This window comes from Dichomitus squalens (genome assembly GCF_000275845.1).
Source record: "Dichomitus squalens LYAD-421 SS1 unplaced genomic scaffold DICSQscaffold_16, whole genome shotgun sequence".
NCBI classification, from domain to species: Eukaryota; Fungi; Basidiomycota; class Agaricomycetes; order Polyporales; family Polyporaceae; genus Dichomitus; species Dichomitus squalens.
This window is the reverse complement of record NW_006766898.1, coordinates 461,304-482,612: the sequence shown is the minus strand read 5'-3', so window position 1 is coordinate 482,612 and position 21,309 is coordinate 461,304. Positions and strand designations below refer to the sequence as shown.

At 51.6% G+C, this 21,309-nt stretch overlaps 4 protein-coding genes across 4 annotated transcripts; 3 read left to right on the top strand and 1 right to left on the bottom strand.

Annotated features, from left to right (window-relative positions):
• The first annotated feature begins 172 nt into the window (after window positions 1-172).
• DICSQDRAFT_87127 (Zn-dependent exopeptidase) lies at window positions 173-4,189 on the top strand. Its single transcript, XM_007366209.1, has 20 exons — window positions 173-290; window positions 382-521; window positions 585-693; window positions 746-762; window positions 815-1,411; window positions 1,471-1,662; window positions 1,721-1,792; window positions 1,851-2,006; window positions 2,055-2,148; window positions 2,202-2,338; window positions 2,395-2,730; window positions 2,787-2,821; window positions 2,877-2,952; window positions 3,006-3,076; window positions 3,128-3,186; window positions 3,239-3,385; window positions 3,437-3,579; window positions 3,636-3,758; window positions 3,812-3,886; window positions 3,942-4,189. Exons 1-20 carry the CDS (start codon window positions 251-253, stop codon window positions 4,044-4,046), a joined length of 2,724 nt encoding a protein of 907 aa, XP_007366271.1. The 5' UTR covers window positions 173-250; the 3' UTR covers window positions 4,047-4,189.
• Window positions 4,190-4,710: 521 nt separating this feature from the next.
• On the top strand, window positions 4,711-6,483 carry DICSQDRAFT_170599 (uncharacterized protein; the record flags this gene model as incomplete). Its single annotated transcript, XM_007366208.1, has 5 exons — window positions 4,711-5,238; window positions 5,308-5,794; window positions 5,852-5,871; window positions 5,929-6,345; window positions 6,394-6,483. 5 exons carry the CDS (start codon window positions 4,711-4,713, stop codon window positions 6,481-6,483), a joined length of 1,542 nt encoding a protein of 513 aa, XP_007366270.1.
• Window positions 6,484-6,836: 353 nt separating this feature from the next.
• On the bottom strand, window positions 6,837-9,175 carry DICSQDRAFT_61475 (uncharacterized protein; the record flags this gene model as incomplete). Its single annotated transcript, XM_007366207.1, has 5 exons — window positions 6,837-7,013; window positions 7,070-7,214; window positions 7,268-7,339; window positions 7,399-8,892; window positions 8,946-9,175. The coding sequence occupies 5 exons, from the start codon at window positions 9,173-9,175 to the stop codon at window positions 6,837-6,839; spliced, it is 2,118 nt and encodes a 705-aa protein (XP_007366269.1).
• A 3,892-nt stretch (window positions 9,176-13,067) lies between these two features.
• Window positions 13,068-13,388, top strand: DICSQDRAFT_61627 (uncharacterized protein; the record flags this gene model as incomplete). The annotated part of the gene is made up of 1 exon (XM_007366206.1): window positions 13,068-13,388. One exon carries the CDS (start codon window positions 13,068-13,070, stop codon window positions 13,386-13,388), a length of 321 nt encoding a protein of 106 aa, XP_007366268.1.
• Between the last annotated feature and the right edge of the window lie 7,921 nt (window positions 13,389-21,309).

The window sequence follows — 21,309 nt, the reverse complement described above, 5'->3', positions numbered from 1 at the left end:
GGGTGATGAGGATGGCGCGAGTGGGCAGCCTTGCGCAAGTCCACCACCCGATCGCGATACGGGCGTTTGTCGCGTGGCAGTCGCGTCTCCGAGTCGGTGCCACTAGCACAAGTCTCATTTCCGCCGTCGACAGCGGACCCGTCCCTCGACCTCTCTTTCGCCTCAACCAATACGCTCCAGCACATTCGCACTACAGCTCCCACAGCGTCCTGGGCCGATCACGCACGCAGCCCATCCCGTTATATAAACAATGGCCGTATCCGTACCGCTCTCTCCCGTCATCCCAGATCGTAGGTACATCCATTCAGCCGCGCGCCACAATGCCTCAACTCCTTCCTTTCCGTTCTTCTACATTGCTGTCTACGAAACCGAAACGTGTAGCTTCATTGAGCAGGAGTCCCTCTGTCGTTCAACACAATCCAACGCTTCTTCACACTCTTCACCAAGAGCACAGCTCCGTCCTAAGCCTCGCTGCGGACGACCGCAACATCTACACTGGCAGCCAAGACGGACAAATATGTGTTCGTTTGCTGGTTGCTTCATGTCCAACACACGTCGAATTCGTGGCTTATATATGTTGCTAGGTCTGGGACAAGCATACCTTCAAGCTGAGAGCCGTTCTGAGTGGTCACACTGGCAGTATATTGGCCCTAGAGTATGCCCCCGAAAAGCGCTGGCTCTTCAGCGCATCAGGTAGGCCTTACCTTTCTTGGAAACACCTGTGGCTAATCGCTTCGTTGGACAGGTGATAGCACAATACGTGTATGTTGCAGACACTTCCTCGCCGTCTATTGTCTACTCATTCTCTCCATAGGTATGGAACACGCGTAGTCTTAATCCTCTTCACATCCTCCACCCTCATCTGGAGACGGACTCTGGAGACCTCTTTTCTCTGGCATGGTGTCCTCATTCGCAGACGCTCTACTTTGGCTGTCAAAACACCTCACTCCAATGGTTTGTGTTTCCGGTGACCACTCCGGAGCTTCTGTCTAGTCCCCCCTCGTTGTTGTCAAAAGCCTATAGCTCTAGTGGGATCTCCACTCCGCCGTCTAGGAAGGCACACAAATTTTTCGATAGCTATCCTCGATACACTCGAAGGCCGGCCGATCTCAACGCTCGAAACCCCACATGCGCGTCCTGTGTACCCGCCACGTCGACAACTCCCCCTTCGGGATCGTCAACAGGTTCTCTGACTCCGCCGGACCCTTGCATCCATCCCGACGGATTCCACCCACCGGTCGCGATCTTCCAGGTCCCGCCAGAAAACGTGATCGATTCCGCACATTACGGTTATGTTTACTGCATGGCGCTCCTCCCTAGCTACCGCGACGGCTCCGACGATCCCCCTTTCGAGAGCGGCCGCGGCCGCCAACTGCAGTTGGTCACGGGTAGCGGAGATTCCACAGTAAAGGTAGGCCGGAAGACCAAAACCAGACAGCATGGATTAACGCTAACGGAACTCGATCGAAGCTCTGGCGTCTACCTGAGAATCAATCGTCGAACGACGCGCCTCGGCTCATTCACACGTTTGACTGTGGTGTCGGTGCTGTGCTTGCATTGGTCGTCCGCGGAGATACCGTGTTTGCCGGATGCCAAGATGGCTTGGTCAAGGTTTGGGACCTTGAAACGCGTACTCTTGTTCGCACTTTGCTCGTGGTGGAGGCAAGTTGGCTCACCACACTTCGAATCGAATTCTGCTGACTGGAATACGCAAGTACAGAACGTCGATATACTTTCCATGTCGATGTTACATTCGGACCTCTATGTTTGCTCCGCCAACGGTGACATCCAGGTCTCGCAGCTCTCGTCTCTTGTGGCAGTCGAATCTCTGACCTCCCTTGCACTTGCAGCGCTGGTCATCTGCCTTTGTCTTGACCGGGTCTTGGAAGGGCCATGAAGGGATAGTCCTGTCGTCGATCATCACACCGAAGCTACATACAGAAGACCCCGTAGAGCACGCGACAACATATGCACTTGTCACTGGCGCAAATGACAACATGATCAAGGTAGCTTTCGCAGACTGCGTGAAGCCTGACAGCTAACGGTGGGTGTAGGTTTGGGAGGTCTTTCCGCCGGCTGCTCCTACGAGCAGCATTGACAACATTGATGGCTTCGGAGATCATGCCGACGTATCGAGGAGTATAGACGGCAAGTACAATGTCTACTGACTTAAAGGAAGCACTCTCACGGAGACGTAGCAGATCTCCTTGTTCACGCTTTGACCAAGTTCGTGTCCATTCCAAGTGTCAGCAGCTCTCAGGTCCATAAGGAGGATTGTCGACAAGCCGCGATATGGCTACGTAAGTGTCTCACGCAGTTGGGCGCGGAGGCGTCTCTGGTAAGTCAAGGTCGTCATGTACGGCGGCTTGTTGTAGATGATACATACATCTGTAGCTACCAACGGGAGACGCAACGAATCCTCTTGTTATGGCTACATTCCGTGGGACGCAGACGTCCACGCCGAAGCCTCGCGTCCTCTTCTACGGCCACTACGACGTTATATCTGCCCAGCCCAGCGGCTGGACGTCGGATCCGTTCACCCTGACGGGTCGGAACGGCTACTTGTATGGTCGTGGAGCGACCGACAACAAGGGCCCCGTGATGGCGGTTGCTTGCGCAGCAGCAGAGCTGCTGGCGCGCCGAGCACTTGGGGCTGACTTGGTGCTGTTGGTGGAAGGTGAAGAAGAGGCTGGAAGTGGAGGATTTGTTGAGACGGTCAAGCGGCACAAGGTGCGACATCCTCGGTAGCCATTGGCTCAGCGATTTGATTGACCATCTTATTCTAGGAGACAATCGGGCCGATCGACTCCATCCTTGTTAGGTATATACGTAGTGCGAGCATGCGTGCATTGACACTGGCTTATTGGTCTGACCAGTAACTCTACCTGGATAGCGGAGGACACGCCGTGTATCACATATGGTCTGCGAGGCGTGGTGCATTGCAATGTGGAGGTTTGTGTGCCACGTCATAACAGTCGACCAGACAGCTTATCGCGCTCTGACAGATATCCAATGAAGGCCCGGACCTACATTCAGGTGTTGACGGCGGAGCTGCCCGTGAACCGATGCTTGACATGTGAGTCGTTGCCTCCTCTTTACGGATGATGAAGTATGAAATGATTCGTAGGGTAAAGCTCTTGGGTACTTTGACGGATGAGAGCAATAGGATTGTTATTCCCAACTTTTGTGAGGCGCATCCTGCTAAATTGCTGTCCTTCATGACTCTGAAGGAGTCTAGATGACAACGTGAGGCCGCTCACGGAGGAAGAGCGACAGTCGTACAAGGTCCTATCGAGCGTGACGCAAACACCCGCAACACTCCTGGTAGCGCGCTGGCGGGAGCCATCGCTCACGGTACACAATGTGGAAGTATCTGGTCCCAGGAGTGCGTATTGGCTCCAGATCACTTCAAGTACCATCGCTCATATCTACGCAGATTCCACTGTTATCCCCTCTAGCGTGAAGGCCCACGTCTCCTTGCGCATTGTCCCTGACCAAGCCCTGGAAGCCATCGCGTCTTCGGTACGAGAACATCTGGAGGCCACGTTCAAGCGCATGCGATCGCCGAACCACCTGAAGGTAGTCGTAACGCTGGCCTTGATGCGACCTGATGCTCATCGTGCACCGTTCTGCAGGTCAGCATAGAGCACACGGCAGACTGGTGGCTTGGCAACCTTGACGATCCATGGTTCCATGCGCTCGAGGATGCAGTGAGGGACGAGTGGCAGGTCGAACCTCTCCGGATCCGAGAAGGAGGAGTAAGTCTATGGAATCCTCTGACGGCCGCGGCTGACGTCTGTGGCGTAAACAGTCTATCCCATCAGTCCCTTATCTCGAGAAGGAGTTCTCTTGCCATGCCCTCCACCTCCCGCTAGGGCAGAGCACGGTACGTGCGACACTATGCGAAGACTTGCAATAACTGACAGCGTTTCCAATCGTAGGATCAAGCCCATTTACCTGATGAACGCATATCTCTTTCGAATTTGCAGCGAGGAAAGCGCGTCGTCGAACGCTTCCTGTCCAATGTTGCTGGACTCTCGCGGTAGATGCGAAGTGGGAGCTTGTTCGCGAGGATGGCACAGGCATGAACGAGCGGGGTATCATGTTACAACATTACATTGAACGTGTTCAACGTCGTACATGTTATGTAACAAATCGATGGGGACACCATTACGAAGATGAATCATCGTAAGACTTGCCTAGAAATCTAGAAGACAAGGAGTGAGCTTATGTGAGAGTCGATAGTGGAAAGTTGAAGTCAGGATCCCCAAGCGTATGTGAGAGGACCAGGGTATTTGTCGTCTGAAGCATCCGACTGGTGCACAGCAAGAAATTCATCATCAAGTCATACTGTGAAGCATACTCACCAAGAGATGCAAACATAGCGGATAGCAGACAAGAAGTGAACGAGAAGTAGAGGACAGGAAGGAAAGAGCGTGCGGCGAATTTTTCGTGGTTGGCCTGGTTCCAAATACCTACAAACATCCACATGATCCGAGAATAGCGGAAGTCAAACGTCGGAAGCCCGGCCCGGAAGTCATTAGATCTCAAGACCCGGACCGACGGCGAGCCTTGCAGTTCTTCGTTGCAATGAAATCTACAACTCACAACGGATACGACCACATCCCTCACCCACCCGCCTAGTCCCCTTCGCTTTCGCAGCACAACGACCGTCGCCCCTGTCAGCCGAAGGTGTCAAACTTGCCCACAATGGCTGATTCACTAGCCAGTGTCATAGATCAACTCACGTCCATATCCCACTTCCTTTCCCAACCGCTGGTCTCCACCTTGTTCCACTACCATCCAAACAACCTGGGCCAGTCGTCATTCGATCCACCACCAGAGTGGGAGGGATGGTGGGACTGGGCAGGTGGTGAATGCGAGGCAGAGGTTGGCACTGAACTAGATGATCCTTGGCTTCTCCTTCTGAAATACTACGACTCTCGCGTATCTGGACACGAGTGTTCAGACAAGACATCCTCAGTACCTCCTATCCTTCGGTCTTTGATCAACGACGCTTGCCGTCTTGCTCTCCCTCGTGACATAGGCTACGTCTATCCCGATGGTCGTTGCTCGATAACTCAGCTGCCTAACGACCTCAAGTCACAAGCATTGCCTGGGATGTCTCCAAAGAAGGCGCATGAAGTCGTTCAGATGGTCGGCTTTCTGGAAACACTACTATCGTTCCAATCATCCCTGGGCAGTCTAAATCATGTAGTTGACATCGGTGCGGGACAAGTCCGTCGTACATTCCATATGAGGGTGCTTCATGCGGACCATGAGTGCAAATGCTGACGACTTGCAAAGGCATATGTATCACGCATGCTGCGTGATCGACTCAATTTGCATGTCCTTGCGCTCGACTGGAGCGAGGTTCAGAAGCGAGGTGCCTCGCGGAAGGATGCGTCGAAGATAGCTCGTCGAGCACGCCCAACACAACCCGAAGTCGTCAACGCCGACACTGCATCTCCGGCGTCGGATACGCGGAGGACTGCTCTCGGCCCCAAGGCCGGCTCCATGACATATGTCACTACGAGGATCGATGCAGATTCGCTTGTCTCGGCTACAGATGCATGGGTAGAAGATCGTCAGGCCGTGATATCTAACAATGACGCGACCCCGGAGGTTACGCCTGTACTCTTCATCGGCCTACATGCATGCGGATCCCTTACTACGGACATTATTCGGGCCTTCCTGTCTGCTAGGAGGGCAGGTACATCCCTTCGTTCTACCTCATGGATGCCCCACGGCGCCGTCATCGTGGGTTGCTGCTACAACTTGATGCGGTCGGAAGGTTCGACTCCGTACTTACATTGCAAATGTTCCTCGCTGACTGACCGGAGATCTGTAGATTTCCCGCTGTCCCGGACTGTGCGTTCGTGTAGTCCAGACTCGGTGACGTTCTGTCTCTCCCCTAGTCATCTGCAGCTCGCCGCACAAGTGCCATCGCAATGGCTGCGGTCCCAGCAGAGCTTGGGCTCGGCACGGTTGGCGATGCGGAAGATTGCATGGCGCGCGCTGCTCGAAGATCATCTTCAGGAGACGCAGGACGACGTGGGTCATGAGCGACTCGGCTCGGAGGCGAACGACGGTGGCACCGCAGAGATGCACAGGAACCGCAGAAAACGACTAGGCAGGCTGAATGACCAGGCGTTCGCCAATTGGGAGACCTTTGCCGATGTGGTGCGAACGAAATTACATCTACAGCTGGCTGATTGGTCGAGACCTCCATCTCGAGTGGAGAGAAGGATAGAGGTCATGCACATGCTTCGATGCATTGTAGGGCCGGTTGTGGAGGCCTACATCTTGCTGGACCGTTTCGCGTGGATCACAGAAGAGTTGAAGGTGTGCATCTCCTTCGCGAGTTAAATACATGAGCTCACATGAACGTAGGGCACACCGATGGCTGTTGAGCTGGTCAATCTCTTTGATCAAGCAAGCGGTAGCGGACGAAATATCGCCATTGTGATACATCCATCGTAATGCTGATCGCTCGCGGACTAAGCAACCAGGGACGATGCAACGAAGGATCAAATTTCGGACTGTCTACTGTCACGTATTATACATATGAATGGAGAGCGATACATTCCCAAACCGGGTGAGACGTGAGCGAGGAGATAACGATCATACCAAGATGCAAGAGCCAAAAGCGCTACACATGAGACTCGGGCGATGCGACAAGAGCGAGAAAAGAGGGCTGAGCCAGTTAGCAGGTCATGATGGGTGATCAAAATCTGTCCATATTATGAGAAATACCGAGTTGTTCTGATACGAGATCAACGGCGACCACTCAGTCCGTCAAGTCACCTGCGGTCGACACTCCCTACGCGATTTCATTAGTCACGATTGGCGAACCTAATACTGCTCTGTGACCTCACCTTAGTTCGACATGCAGGGCAGTTATTACGACCAACTTGGAGCCACTTGTCTACGCAGTCCCGGTGGAATACGTGCTTGCATGTCATAAGGCGTAGGTCCTCTTCCGGCGAGTAGTCATCTAGACATATAAGACACTGGAATAACGAGATGAGATTATAGGAGAACGTAATTGAAAGAACAGACGACGCACGCGCTCAACGCAGTTTGAGGCGACCTTGCCCTGCTGTTCGAACTGATCAAGTTCGGTGGCTTTGATGATCTGCAAACCGGAGTTGTCGATATCCTCCCGAGTGGCGACCGGTGGTTTGACTTGGCCTAGGAGCTCAGCGAGCTCCCTGATAGACATCGTTAAAGATATTCAACTGAGTGTGCAATCAGATGGGCTTACCATAGGGCCTCGTAGGAGTCGAGATTGTCCGATCCGGTCACCATGTGATGATTAGGAGGATAGTACCCTATACTCCCAGACGTGAGAAAAATCTGTCTATCCAGAAGCCCGCTGGGAACCGAGAAAAGTACTCGCCTCCGATAACATAGATCAAGAACGTTCGGGAGCCCGCACCATCTGCTGACCTCCCTCCGCCTGAATTGTTCCTGCGACCAGGTCGTAAGTTCCGTAGTGCGGTAGCGGCACGCGATTGCCAACTACGTCCCCGTGTAGTCGTCGTGTTTGATTCATCCAGAGGAGCGGCTGGCCGTACGTTGTCGAATAGTGGAGATCTCCTTTCAGTTTCGCCGAAGTCGGGCTCTCCAACCTCTGTGACTGGGCGTCCGCGGCCTTGCACTTGCCCCATCTCAACTGATTGAAGACCAACGACAATGACAGGCACGACCATAGCCGACGTGCCGTCCTCCGCCGGAGGTGTCGCAACTTGAGCCGGACCCGCACTGTTTGGAGTACTGGCTGACGGGACCGGTGATACTGACGACAGCAACGAGTCAGTAGGCGAGAATGGATGGGAGGCGGCTGAGATTGGAGTGGAGGGAAGGTGGGACGGGGCTGGCGATTGCGCAAGCGGCGACGAAGTCGAGGCAGAGGCGTGGCCTGCGACTTGGTTCGCGGGGATCGGCTGGAAGCGATATAATCTCCAAAGATTAATTCTCGGTCGACCTTGATCCGCATTGCTGGCGTCCTCCTGCTCTGCGGCTTCGAGCGATATCTGATCACGTGGACCATGTGTGACAGGATGTGCAGATGGCATCGGGGTCGGTGTTCGAGTGGAGGTCTGACCGTCATCACTGTTATCGTCCTCGCCATCGGAATCAGCAACATCCTCAAGCGGTGGTGGCTCGTCGTCTTCGACTTGATCTTCCGTATCGACGACGCCTACAGGAAGTTCGTTGAAAAGATGTCGCCGCGAGATCGCAACGTCGTCGCCGCTCTGATCGGTACCATTGCCAGCAGGAGTCGTGAGCGTTACGCCACTGTCGTCTGAAAGTGCGGTCCTCAGGTCAGCTTGCAAATTCAGCAAGAAACGCTCGAAGCTATCCTCAGGAGGCACAGGCCTTCCTTGGCTGACGTCGTCTGCTACGTGAGGGGCCTCGCGAGCCGTCGACGTCGCTGCAGGTTCATCGGTTCCCGCAGTACCGGAATCATCGCTGTTCAGGCCTAACCCGACATTGAGTGCTCGAGCCATCTCGGCGAGCATGATCTCGCCAGGTCGCATATTGCCTTGACCCTCAGAGCTTGATGCGGAATCATCATCCGATCGTGAACCGGAAGCGTTGCGGTTCAGGCCGAGACGGTCGCGGAAGCTGTCCCACACATTGCGTATCCTGTCGCGTCCTTCCCGTTGCTGCGCGACGGCCGTCGACGGTGGAGAGATTGGGGGAGGGTGGTCAAGTCCAAGACCTGCAAGGCTGGCCAAGCCTTCTCCGCCGCTCAGACCCGCGGTGGGAGTGGGAGACATAGGACGAGGAATCCCAGCAAGTGATGGTGGGTCAGAATGTCGATCAGCTTGGAACCCCAGGTTCGGAGAGAACAAGGACGCAGCAGTTGCCGCAGCCGCCACACTGTTCAAAGTTTAGTCACGGCATGGACACGACATGACGCGAAGCGAACGAACCTCAGTAGAGTGCCCAGAACATCAATGCTACCAGGCGAGAGGGGCCGAGGGCGGGAGTCACTTTCACCGCCTGGATGAGCGTGCGCCTCGGAGGAGGTTGCGGAGGCGTTTCGCTGAGCGACCAGAGGGTCATCGGACGCATCTAGAAGGGATTCCGGATGTTCGCTGGATGATATTTCACGTGAGAGATCGGCCGTGTTATCCGGGGTGGATGCCCGCCGTCCCAGCATGCTGCTGGGCCGGGGTAGGAGTGCCGATAGACGACTTCTCGCACTCTGTCGGTCCTCGGCAGGAGCATCATTACTTAGCGTAGAGAAGGAGCGCCGACGAGACATGGGAGAGGCAAGAGAGCGGTGATTGTTGGAAGCATTTCGGATGGGATGAGACGTTGAGGAGCCTTGAGGAGCCGCGGGGTTATCGCTCGTGTTGACGACACCCTGGACAACGACAAGAGGGCCTGGGCCCTGGAAGTGGCGGGCTGGTTGGGGTTGTGGATCCAGTATAGGCTCTGGAACCGTGTCTGGAGCAGAGGGTTCCGGTATCGTCTCAGAAGGGAGTGGTCGCTGACGGTCTCGGGAGCTGCCTTCGACGAAGGTCCTATTCTCCATAGCTTCCTTGCCATCTGACAAGAAGGCATTGATCTCCTCTTCAATCTGAGCCGTGAAGTGTGGCGTTTCGAGAGGTTGAGAGGAACACACGTTGTGAAGGTTGCGGTCCATCAAGTCAGACTGGCATTGGTCCAGTGGCGCTTCCTCCGGGGCTGACGCGTGCCGAACGATTGGACTATCGGTCGCGCAGGATTGGAGAGATGGGGGGCGGAGTGTAGACGGAAGGGATGAGGAGGGTTGAACAGGCGTAACGTCAATCTGTTCAGCTCGGCCAGACTGGCCATCTCCCACCGGAGTTGGAGAATACGGGTCGCATGTTGGGACGGCAGGTGGTGTATGAGAGCGATCATCGACACTGGTCTCGGGAAGGTTGGGGAGAGAAGAAGGGCGCTTTGAGAACCTCTTAGATGAGCGCCAACGTTTGCGTAAGGAGGAAGTGGGGTCAGGAGACGTCGAGTCGTCCAGAGTGGAACGGGAACGAGGGAGTAGATTGCGGAAGGCACGATTGATGGGGGGACCACGCCGGATCGTGGAAGAGGTCGACGGGGAATCGCGTGAGGCATCGGCTTCCCCGTAAGCAGACGAGTGGGCGACGGCGACAGAGGAAGGAGATGGTATCGAATGAGAGTCGGGAGAGGGCCGCCTCCTGGATGTGGTTTGACCCATGAGGCCGCGATTGAAGACTAGGCGGATGTAGAGTAAGTGAGGGATGCAAGCAGAGGGAGTGTGATAAGCGCAGCAAGGACTGGGCACGAAGGTCGTGGTCGGCGACGGGAGCGCGGACGATGAGGCAGCTGAGGCAGTGACCGTCCTCGCGACCTCAGCTGCCTCAGCACAAGCTCCGCCCACCCCAGCGCTTCCCCCAGCAGCCGCCCGCCTCACCAACCGTAGCACAGTGTTCTGACTAAATTCCTGAACTACATAGTGCATGAAAACCTGACGCCCTGAGGTGACCGGGACCCCTCTGAAGTATATGCAAGTCCGTGTAGGGGTCATAGTCTATAGAGTTTCGTATTTCAGGTGTATTGAGATAAAACTCAAATCCTAGGGTTTCCTGGAAATGGCTTAGTAATGGCATCAGCAAAAGTATAAAAATGTTGTCTAGGATTGTAAGGTTGGCCCAACAAAGATTCAACCCCATCACATGATTATCATGTGATCTCTTTTTGTCACATTGGACTTCTCTGAATGCATACAAGTACTTATCCATAGAAATATGATTTGTAACTAAGTCTACGAGGCTACCCCCCCAAGAGGTGGCAAGCCCACTGTGATACCAGAGACTTTACAACATCACCAAAGAGTGTATAATCAAGCTACCTCTTCATCACACATGAGCGCCAGGTGCAAGCGGGGTTTCTCGCAGTCTCTAGTGGACTTCCGGGAGACAGTCAAATGCAAGATCACCCATCAGCAAAAGTGTAAAAATCTTTTGCCATATTGCCCGTTCAGGCAATACTCAGCGAGAGCGTGCAATATACGTCAGATCATGCGCTGTCATAGGTGGTCTTGCAATGTGTTAAATATATTGCAAGACCTTGCAATATCCTACAAGACCAGGCAATATCCTACAAGACCAGGCAATATCAGCAATTGTCGCAGTTTTCTCGTGCCATGTTGACCTGGGGGTCATGTGCACCAAGGCAGACACTTACCTTAACCCCAGACAACTCATATTGGGAACTGGAGCAACAGGATTCAAACCCCAGGCCTCATGAAGGCTGGGAGCGCCCACTATCACTCACTGACAAGTGGCTCACATATCAGTAGGGGCGCTTACTCATCCGAGGAAGCCCGGACTCATCATGACTCAGGTATTAGTCGTAAGGATGCCATGAGGCAGGTCAAGGGGTAGGACATGAGGTAGAGAACTCTGACCAAATGATGGTCAATAGGTACCTGGTCTGTGTACCCTTGTATTAGTATAAATAGTAGGGGGTCTGAGGCTGGGAACCTCAGACTTGATCTTCTCGTCGATCACCCATCTCCTTTGTAGGTAGCTAGCAGCCCTACCTCCTCACTGCCCCTTCTTGTCTAGAGAATACACCTCTTACCTCATCTCTTGCTGTGTTACCTCTGGTTGCTTCGCCTCTCAGCACCAACATCTGCACTAGTAAGCTTATCTTTGTTTGTCTGGTGGCACAGCTCGTTGGCTGTGACATTAGAGCAAGTCTATTACCCATCCCCTCTGTGGAGTGTCTCAACCACTTGTGGACCAGATCTCTTCCCCCAGGAGTTTTTTGAAACATTTATCATCCCCTCCCACTATCCTTCCATCCAACTCGGACCTACCGGAGTTTACCTGTTGTCACTTCAAGAGACATGGTCACCTTGACGTCCAGTCCCAGATTGACTGCGCCCTTGCTGACGACATGTCAGATCACCTTCGTCATTGCCATCAATATCGGCATACCCCTATCGTCCTTTGTCGCAAGGCCCTCCCCCCACCTGTGCCCTCTTTCCAACCTCTCGACAGACCGCTCACTACATGTCTCACCACATTTCCACCAGCCTTTGTTCCCATCCACCCCTATGGTCCCTCTCTAGTACCGCATCTCTGCACCACCTATCCCCTCCTTCACATTTCATGATCTCATTGACCTTCTCGCTATTGTCAGCTCCAAGGCTCCAAGGTCAACGCTGTCATCAAAAGACTGCAGGCTATCTTCGATTGCAGAGATCAGTTGCTCGACATCCCCCACGATCATCGGCTCGCCCTTCAGCACATCGGCGACAGGCTCGAGTGGATACTCAACAATATCATGGAGAAGGGCACCTCGTGGACTCGTAGTCAGCAACAGAACATCAATTTGTTCTGTAAGGAATTTGGCAAGGTCAAGTTCAGTGGACTTGGACAGAACTTCGAACATGTTGTAAAAGCTCTAGTGGAGTTAGAACAGTTTGGGTACTTGGATTGGATCATTGTTTAGTTTTGTATCAGGCATTGTTTTCTACCAATGGCTTCAGGCTCGCGTTACGCCCCTTTGGCAGAGGATGACTTTGAGTCAGATGACCCGGGTCCACACACCCACCCAGCTCCATCACAGGCACACACCCGCCCGGCTTCACCCACTGCCACGCTTCAAGCGTACCTAGAAATTCAATGGATCTATGCCAGTGTTGAGTATGACTCGTTGGAAAACGCTACCCGTGCCTCAGCAAATAGTTTAGGCATCACCAACCAAGCTTATGTTGATTGAACCATCTTCATGACAAGGGACATCACCCAGCGCGAAGTAGTTAACATTTATAATGTCCTCGGCAACAAGGTATATGAACACCAGAACGACTTCCTGAGGGAGTACAACACCACCCACGCCAACTTCAGACAGATGGACAGCGCTATGACAGGACTTTATGTCAAGGCTGACACTGCCGGAACCTCGCACTCAAAGCTGTTGAGGAGAGCAAACAGTTGAAGGCGGAGCTGATCACTGTCAAAGCGGACCTGGATGTTCTCAATTACAACAACACGGAACTCGTCAAGCGGTATAAGGAACTCACGGCCAAGTTTATGCAGTTGGAACAAGGCTTGTCGAACCGCACCTCGTTTGGTATTACTACCGCCCCGACTCCTGTCGTATCCCAGGTTTCACGCATCAAGGCCTCAGAACCACCCAAGTACAAAGGGAACAAGGGTTCAGACGTCACTTTCGAACAATGGTTGCAGAAGATGGGTCTCTGGTTCCACGTTCAGAACATCACTACGGACGACGACAAAGTCACCTTAGCACTCATGTACCTGAAAGGCGGCACGCACAACTACGTTGAAGAGTACATCGAAACAGCAGCGAGCGGTGGATCTCTCGGAACCTGGGCTGACTTCGTCAATTGACTCAAGGCAGGCTATCATCAACTGGCTGTAGAGAAGACAGCACAAACATCCCTCGAAGAATGGTGACTCACGCCACCGTTATTCAGTTTGCCGAGAACTTCTGCCGCTACGCCTCGAAGTCAGGTTACGCCAATGTAGAGCTCATCCATCACATTGACAAACAAGTCGGCAGAAAATCGCATTTTCTGACGGTCATGACAGCAATGCGGCAGGTCAACCCGATGCTGATCCCGACGAAATGGGAACACTATCTGGACTGGGTACTCAAGCTGGAAATGGAAACTCGCGGTAACCAGGCCAAGTCATCTTCACAGCAGCACACAACTAGTCGTCCGCTTGTCACAGTTTTCTCATGCCACGTAACCTGGGGGTCATGTGAACCAGGACATCTGGAAAAACAGCCTTTGCGAATTGACACTAATTATCACTATTCAGATAATCTCATCTATATTAGCAAGTGTTAGCAGAGATGACATCTATATTAGAGCTACTATTTAGACGCACTTCTTCAGTAGTGCAACTAAGCACTAATTAGTATACTTGGTACTAGTTATAACTACTCTTCACTATCACTTTTGCTATAGTGCCACGTAGTGCCGACGTAATACTACTATAGCACTACTGCAAATGTGATCGTCTAATTTTTGCTATTTTGCACTACTGTAGTACTATTTAGCACTATTTTAGCACTATTCATCTAGGGGAGACTCAAATAAGATGAAAATTCTTTATTTATAGCTCATAGTTCTCAACTCAAGCATTACACACCTCTATAGCTGCAAAACCACCATGATAGCTGACTTATATTTGAGGGCACAACTCAACATAGACCTTGTTATCATGTATAGGACTAGGCTGTCAGCACAGCATTCATACCATGAGGCATACTCTATAGCACACTCCATATTATATACATAGTCCTAGACATTACACATATGCAAGCCTCAGCAGGTGAATCTCAAAGTGAGGTGTCACCACTTTGTTTAGGTCTAGCAGAAATGGATATATATAGTACTTGTGAAGAGAGATTTCATAAGCTCTTGTGGTGCAGTGGCATAGAGCACCACCTTGAAACAGGTGTCATATGAAGGTGATGTTGAGGGTTCAAGACTGGCTGAGGCTTTTTTTCCATATATTTTTTCCAGCACTTTAAATGCATCTGGGACTTATAAATAGATGGTTTTGAGGTCATAGAAAGCATCTCTACATCAGTCAGAAATCATAGACCCACTCTATCCACTACTATCAACGTCTACTGTAGCACTATTTCCATCTACTATAGTGCTACTTTGCACGAATTTGCATCAATAGTGCAAAATAGGGCAATTATTTTGGGGGACCTCTCGATTTTGCACTATTTTTCACTATTCAACTACTGTGTCTATTAAGAGCTAATTTGTACTGAATAGGTGTAATTTGCAAAGGTGGTTTTTACAGATGGACAGACGCTCACCTTGACCACGGACAATTCGTATCGGAAAGTGGAGGAGCCAGGATCGAACCCAGGACCTTGTGGGGTCCGAGAGTGCCCATCCTCACTCACTAGCAGGTGACTCACATGTCAGCAGGGGTGCTTACTCATCGGAGGAAGCTTGGACTTAGCATGACTCAGGTGTTAGTCATGAGGACACCATGTGACAGGTCAGGAGGCAGGGCATGAGTCAGCGGACTCTGACCAAGCAAGGGTCAATAGGTACCTGGTCTGTGCACCACTGTATTTGTATAAATAGTAGGGGGTCTGAGGCAGAGAACCTCAGACTTGATCTTCTCGTCGATCACCCATCTCCTCTGTAGGTAGCTAGCAGCCCTACCTTCTATTGCCTCTTCTAGTTTAGGGAATCTACACTTTTACCTCATTTCTTGCTGTGTCACCTGGAGTTGCTTCGCCCCTCAGCACCAACCCCATCACCAGTAAGCTTGTCTTTGTTTGTCTGGTGACACAGCTCGTTGGCTGTGACACCACTACGGGACCCTAATGCCATGGACGTCGATGCAATGCACAAACCAGAGAAGCTGTCCAAAGAACAACTTGAATGGCTTGACAAAAAGCTCTGTTTCTGCTGTGGCAAGCACAAGTTTACGACTGGCCAGAAGTGTCGCAACCCTCAGTACATAGGTTACTACGAGCTTCCAGACATGAAAAAGCAGGCGGCCGCCCCAACCAAGGTACACACAATGGACACGGCCGATGAAGACAAATAGGAGTACATCCGCAGGGCTCTCAAGGAGTTTGAGACCACGAAGGGAAAAGGCAAAGGCAAGGCGCCGGAAACTGAGACCACCGCACACATCGTCAAGGTCAAAGAATCTGAGGAGGATTTTCTGGAACAGGTACTTCGAAGACTGACCAAAGTATCCGACTCTGTAATCATAGCATAGACCTAGAGGACTTTTTTGTTCCGCGTTTGAATGTTATCTATCTCGCATCAGCTTGTCACCTGCGAAATTCATTCGATCTCAAAGTTTCCCTCACTCAAGGTACGCATAAAGTTCAGTCAGAAGCCCTGCTCGATTCAGGAGCCTACTCTTGCTTTACCCACCACCGGTTTGTTCAAGAACACGGACTCACCCTACGACATCCCTCTCGGGATGTACACGTCTTCAATGCGGATGCCACCGAGAATACGAAGGGGTTAATCACACACTATGTCCGTTGTTTACTCCATATCAGAGACCACCTCGCTTGGTAGTCGTTTCTTGTCACAGACATCGGGCGTCAAGATATTATCATTGGCATGGCATTCCTACATGAACATAACCCCGAACTCGATTGGAATGCTGGGAACATTGAATTCACACGCTGTCCCTCAACATGCACCCGGCACACAGTGCAGGATGAAGAACTACGGAGTTTGCAACTTCCCTGAGTGGAAGATGTTGCGCGGGACCAGTATGGTGACCTCAGCCTTGAATCATGGGAGAGCACTGATCAGTTCAGTCATTGGGTGAACTTCTCAGATGACCTGAGCGCTCGTCAGATGCAAGCCGGGTTAGAAGAGAAAAAGGACACCAACCCTGCAGCAAAAGGTGAACAGGATGGCGATTACTGGTCAAACCATGTGCCTGAACAGTATTGACAGTACGGGAATGTTTTCTCCAAGAAAGCTTCAGAGAGAATGCCAACAAGAAAAGCCTACAATCACACTAGTGAACTGGTCCCTGGAGCCTCACTCCCTAAGCCGGCCAAATTGTACCTGCTCAACCTCGACGAACAGAATTCACTTGAAGCCTGGATTACAGAGCAAGAAGATAAAGGCTATATCTATATGTCCAAGAGTCCCACTGCCGCCCCGGTCTTCTTTGTCCGTAAGAAGGATGGAAGCCTACGTTTGGTCCAAGACTACTGGGCACTGAATGCAGTCACAAAGAAGGACAAGTTTCCCATTCCTCGGATTTTAGACCTTGTAGACAGGCTCTCTCAAGCATTGATCTTCACCTCACTCGACCTAAGGTGGGGCTACAACAATGTGCGCATTCGCGAAGGAGATGAAGAGAAACCCGCGTTCATCACACACAAAAGGCTTTTCGAGCCAACAATTATGATCTTTGGTTTATGCAATGCACCTAGTTTATTTCAAGCAATGATGAATGAGGTTCTGAAGGAGGAAATCGCGACCGGACATGTCGTAGTCTACATCGACGACACCCTCATCTTCACATATGACCTCGCCCTGCATCGTCAACTGGTAGAGCGGGTTCTAAAGAAGTTGCGCGACAACGACCTCTTTGTCAAGCCTGAAAAGTGCAAGTCCGAGCAGCCCTCAGTTCATTTCCTAGAACTTGTCGTGTCGAAGGATTCAATCTCTATGAACGAGTCTAAGGTGCAAGGTGTCAAAGAATGGCCTACTCCGACCAAAGTCGAACACATTCAAGCCTTCCTCAGACTAGCCAACTTCTATTGGCAATTCATCAAGGACTTTGCCAAGATTGCACGACCGCTCACTAAGCTCGCGTGCAAGGACATTCAGTGTAAATGGGGAGAGGAACAAGAGTAGGCCTTCAAAGGACTCAAAACTGCGTTTACAACAGCTCCAATTCTGCAGATCCCAAACGACACAGCTCCATACAGGCTAGAGACAGACTCATCCGACTTCGCAACAGGGGCAGTTTTGAAACAACTTGGAGAAGATAAACTATGGCACCCGGTCACCTTCTAATCCAAGTCCCTCAATGTCCACAAATGAAACTATGAGATCTACGACAAGGAGCTTTCAGCCATCATCCGAGCCTTGGAGGAATATCGACACTATCTAGAGGAACACCCCGAACCGGTTGAGATCTGGTCAGACCATCTCAATCTCACCTACTTCCAGCAAGCACAGAAGCTCACACACCGACAAGCCCGATGGAGTTTATTCATGTCCTGCTTCAATTTTGTTCGGAAGCATCGGCCTGGAAAGACAATGCTACGAGCCGACCCTCTGTCTAGGAGGCCAGATCATGAAGAGGGGGTAAGCAGTGATAACTTCGGACAGACACTGCTAAAACCCGAGTTTTTTGCAATTAAAGCCATGCAACCTAGTCACGCCTCCATCGTCGATGACAAGGAGCTGCTCGAATGCATCAAAAAGGCCCTCAAAGATGACAAAATGACGAAGCACTACAAGGAATTGCTAGCTAGTGGACCCCGGCAGTTTGGAAAGTACCTGCAAGATTGGAACATGGAGAACGGTTTACTGTTATGATGAGGCAAAGTCTACGTACCCAAAGACCAAAGCATCCGCCTTGACCTGCTCAAACTACACCACAATACGTTACTTGCAGGTCACCTAGGAAGGTGGAAGACTTTAGAGATCATTGCATGCAACTACTGGTGGCCCGGCATGTCAGTCGACGTCAAGAAGTACGTGCAAGGGTGCAACACTTGCCAACAGAATAATTCAGTCAGGAAACCACCGTACGGTCTACTGCAACCAAACAAAATTTCCGCTGGTCCATGGGAAATCTGGTCAATCAACATCATCTCTCAGCTCCCACACTCGGTCGATAGACACGGCAACACCTTTACAGCAATTGTAGTAGTAGTGGACCGTCTCTTCAAGCACTCCCACTTCTTTGCAGCCGATGATCACTTCTCGGCAACAGAAGCAGCTGAACTCATCTATGAGCACATTCTGAAGCACCATGGTCTTCTCTAACAGATCATCTCCGATCAAGGAACACAGTTTGCGAGCGCAGCGTTCAAGAAGTTTTGCAAGTTGCTAGGAGTCCAATCATCGATGTCCACAGCCTACCATCCACAAACAGATGGATAGACTGAGTGAGTAAACCAATCCCTCAAACAGTACCGTCGGATCTTCACTGAACATCGACCAGACAATTGGGCATCCCTTCTATCCACCGCGGAGTTTGCGTACAACAATGCACCACACGAGTCGACCAGCCTGTCACCATTCTTCATCGAGTATGGGTACAATCTGTTATGCTGAAGTACTAACACAAGTCTATCCAGACTTATCACGCGGACTTATCCAAGTACACGGTGTAGCACACGGGGGAGAGAGTATCGCGCAAGTCCCTAGATTGAGGGATATAGGGATATAGGAGGTAACAAAGAGGAGAACAGAAGTGGGGAGCCTCTACCAACTACAGGCCTCCTTATATACTATGGGGTACTGACCGTATTAGGAAGGCAAAGGGAACCGACCAAAGTAGAGAGGTACAGGGAGACTGTAAGGGAACACATCTGGTCGAGGCTGGGCCCAGTATAGTACGCGACCTAGATCAGGGTCCTGTGGTATAACCGAAAGGGGACAGAGGCGGGACAGGGTCCTGAGTCTGGGTCAGGGTCGGGTCATGTAACCGAAAGGAGAAAGGGGTGCAACAAGGGTCAGGGTAAAGTAATGTAGCCGAAAAGGGAAAGGATCAGGGTCGGACTCAGGGTCCGGTCATGCAGACGAAAGGGGAAGGCATTAAGGGGAAAGGGCTGAGTCTGGAAACGTAGTTGTCAGGGGACGGAGTGGGGGATGATAGTGTACAGGCGGACGACGGGGAGCTGGAAAGGTAAATATAGGTCGCCTGGGATAGGAAGGGGGTTGAGTGTACACGAGGGCGACAAGAAGGAGGAATTTAATAACAAAAAGATGGGGGGTGGGGTGTACTGATGGTAACACAATCCAAAGATGGCCTCTGATGTTCAAGAAGAACTTGCCTTCCCCTTGCTTGAAGATATATTCCACAACCATGCAGAGGCAAGAGAACAAGCACAAGCATCGCTCACTATGGCTGCTGAACCAATGAAATGGTACTACGTTCAAGGACGTGTGGACCCTCCCTTCAAAGTCGGCAACAAAGTTCTGCTCAAAGGACGCGACCTCAAAATCCGTAACTCGTCAGCCAAGCTCTCAGCCAAGAACTATGGGCCATATGAGATAACGGAAAAGATCAGACCTGTTGACTTCAGAGTCAAGCTTCCACCACAGAACAAGGTCCATCCTGTCTTTCATGCTTCAAAGCTCATCCCCTACCGTGAAGACGAGATCGGCAACTGCAACCCGGAGAAACCTGACCCTATGGAAGTCAAAGGCCACAATAAGTTTGAAGTCAAAAAGATTCTAGACTCTTGCATCAACCGTGGATACGTGCAATACTTTATCAAATGGGCCGGCTACGATGTCTCTGAAGCAACTTGGGAACCTGAGCGCAATGTCAAATATGTCAAAGAACTACTCGTTGAATTCCACACCCTTCACCCGAATGTACCACAGACAATTGCTCTCAACAATCCACGACCAGTCGTGTGGGAGTTTCAACGCAATATTTGATTTGAACACTTCACAGGAGCTCAGATCTTGAAGAGGGGGTAGTGTCGCAGTTTTCTCGTGCCACATGATCTGGAGGTCATGTGCACTAAGGCAGATGCTTACCTTAACCACGGACAACTTGTATTGGAAACTGGAGCAACGGAATGCGAACCCCAGGCCTCATGAAGGCTGGGAGCGCCCATCATCACTCACTGGCAGGTGACTGGTGTGTCAGCAGGAGCACTTACTCATTGGAAGGAGTCCGGACTGGGCACGACTCAGGTATTAGCCGTAAGGTCATTATGAGGCAGGTCAGGGGGAAGGACATGAGGCAAAGAACTCTGACCAAACGATGGTCAATAGGTACTTGGTCTGTGCACCGTTGTATTAGTATAAATAGTAGAGAGTCTGAGGCAGGGAACCTCAGACTTGATCTTCTCGTCGACTCCCCATCTCCTCTGTAGGTAGCTAGCAGCCCTACCTCCTATTGCCCCTTCTAGTCTAGGGAATCTACTTCTTTACACCATCTCTTGCTGTGTCACCTGGAGTTTCTTCACCCCTCAGCACCAACCCCATCACCAGTAAGCTTGTCTTTGTTTGTCTGGTGGCACAGCTCGTTGGCTGTGACAGCAATACCGGGCAATATTTCGCATTATTGTAGGTATTGCGAGGTATTGCCAGTATTGCGCGCTCTCGGAATACTTGTGGTTGCGGAAAGTATTCGAACGCCCGTGTTTAGGCGCTGTCACAGCCAACGAGCTGTGCCACCAAAACAAACAAGGGCAAAGCTTACTGATGCAGAGGTTGGTGCTGAGAAGCGAAGCAACCACAGGTGACACAGCTAGAGATGTGAAGAGATGTATTCCCTAGACTAGAAGGGGTAGTGAGGGAGGTAGGGCTGCTAGCTACCTACAGAGGAGATGGGGAATCGACGAGAAGATCAAGTCTGAGGTTCCCTGCCTCAGACTCCCTACTATATATACTAATACAATGGTGCACAGACCAGGTACCTATTGACTATCGTTTGGTCAGAGTTCTCTGCCTCATGTCCTACCCTCTGACCTGCCTCATGGTGACCTTACGACTAATACCTGAGTCGTGCCGAGTCCGGACCCCTCCCAATGAGTAAGCGCTCCTGCTGTCACATCAGTCACCTGCCTGTGAGTGAGGACTGGGGC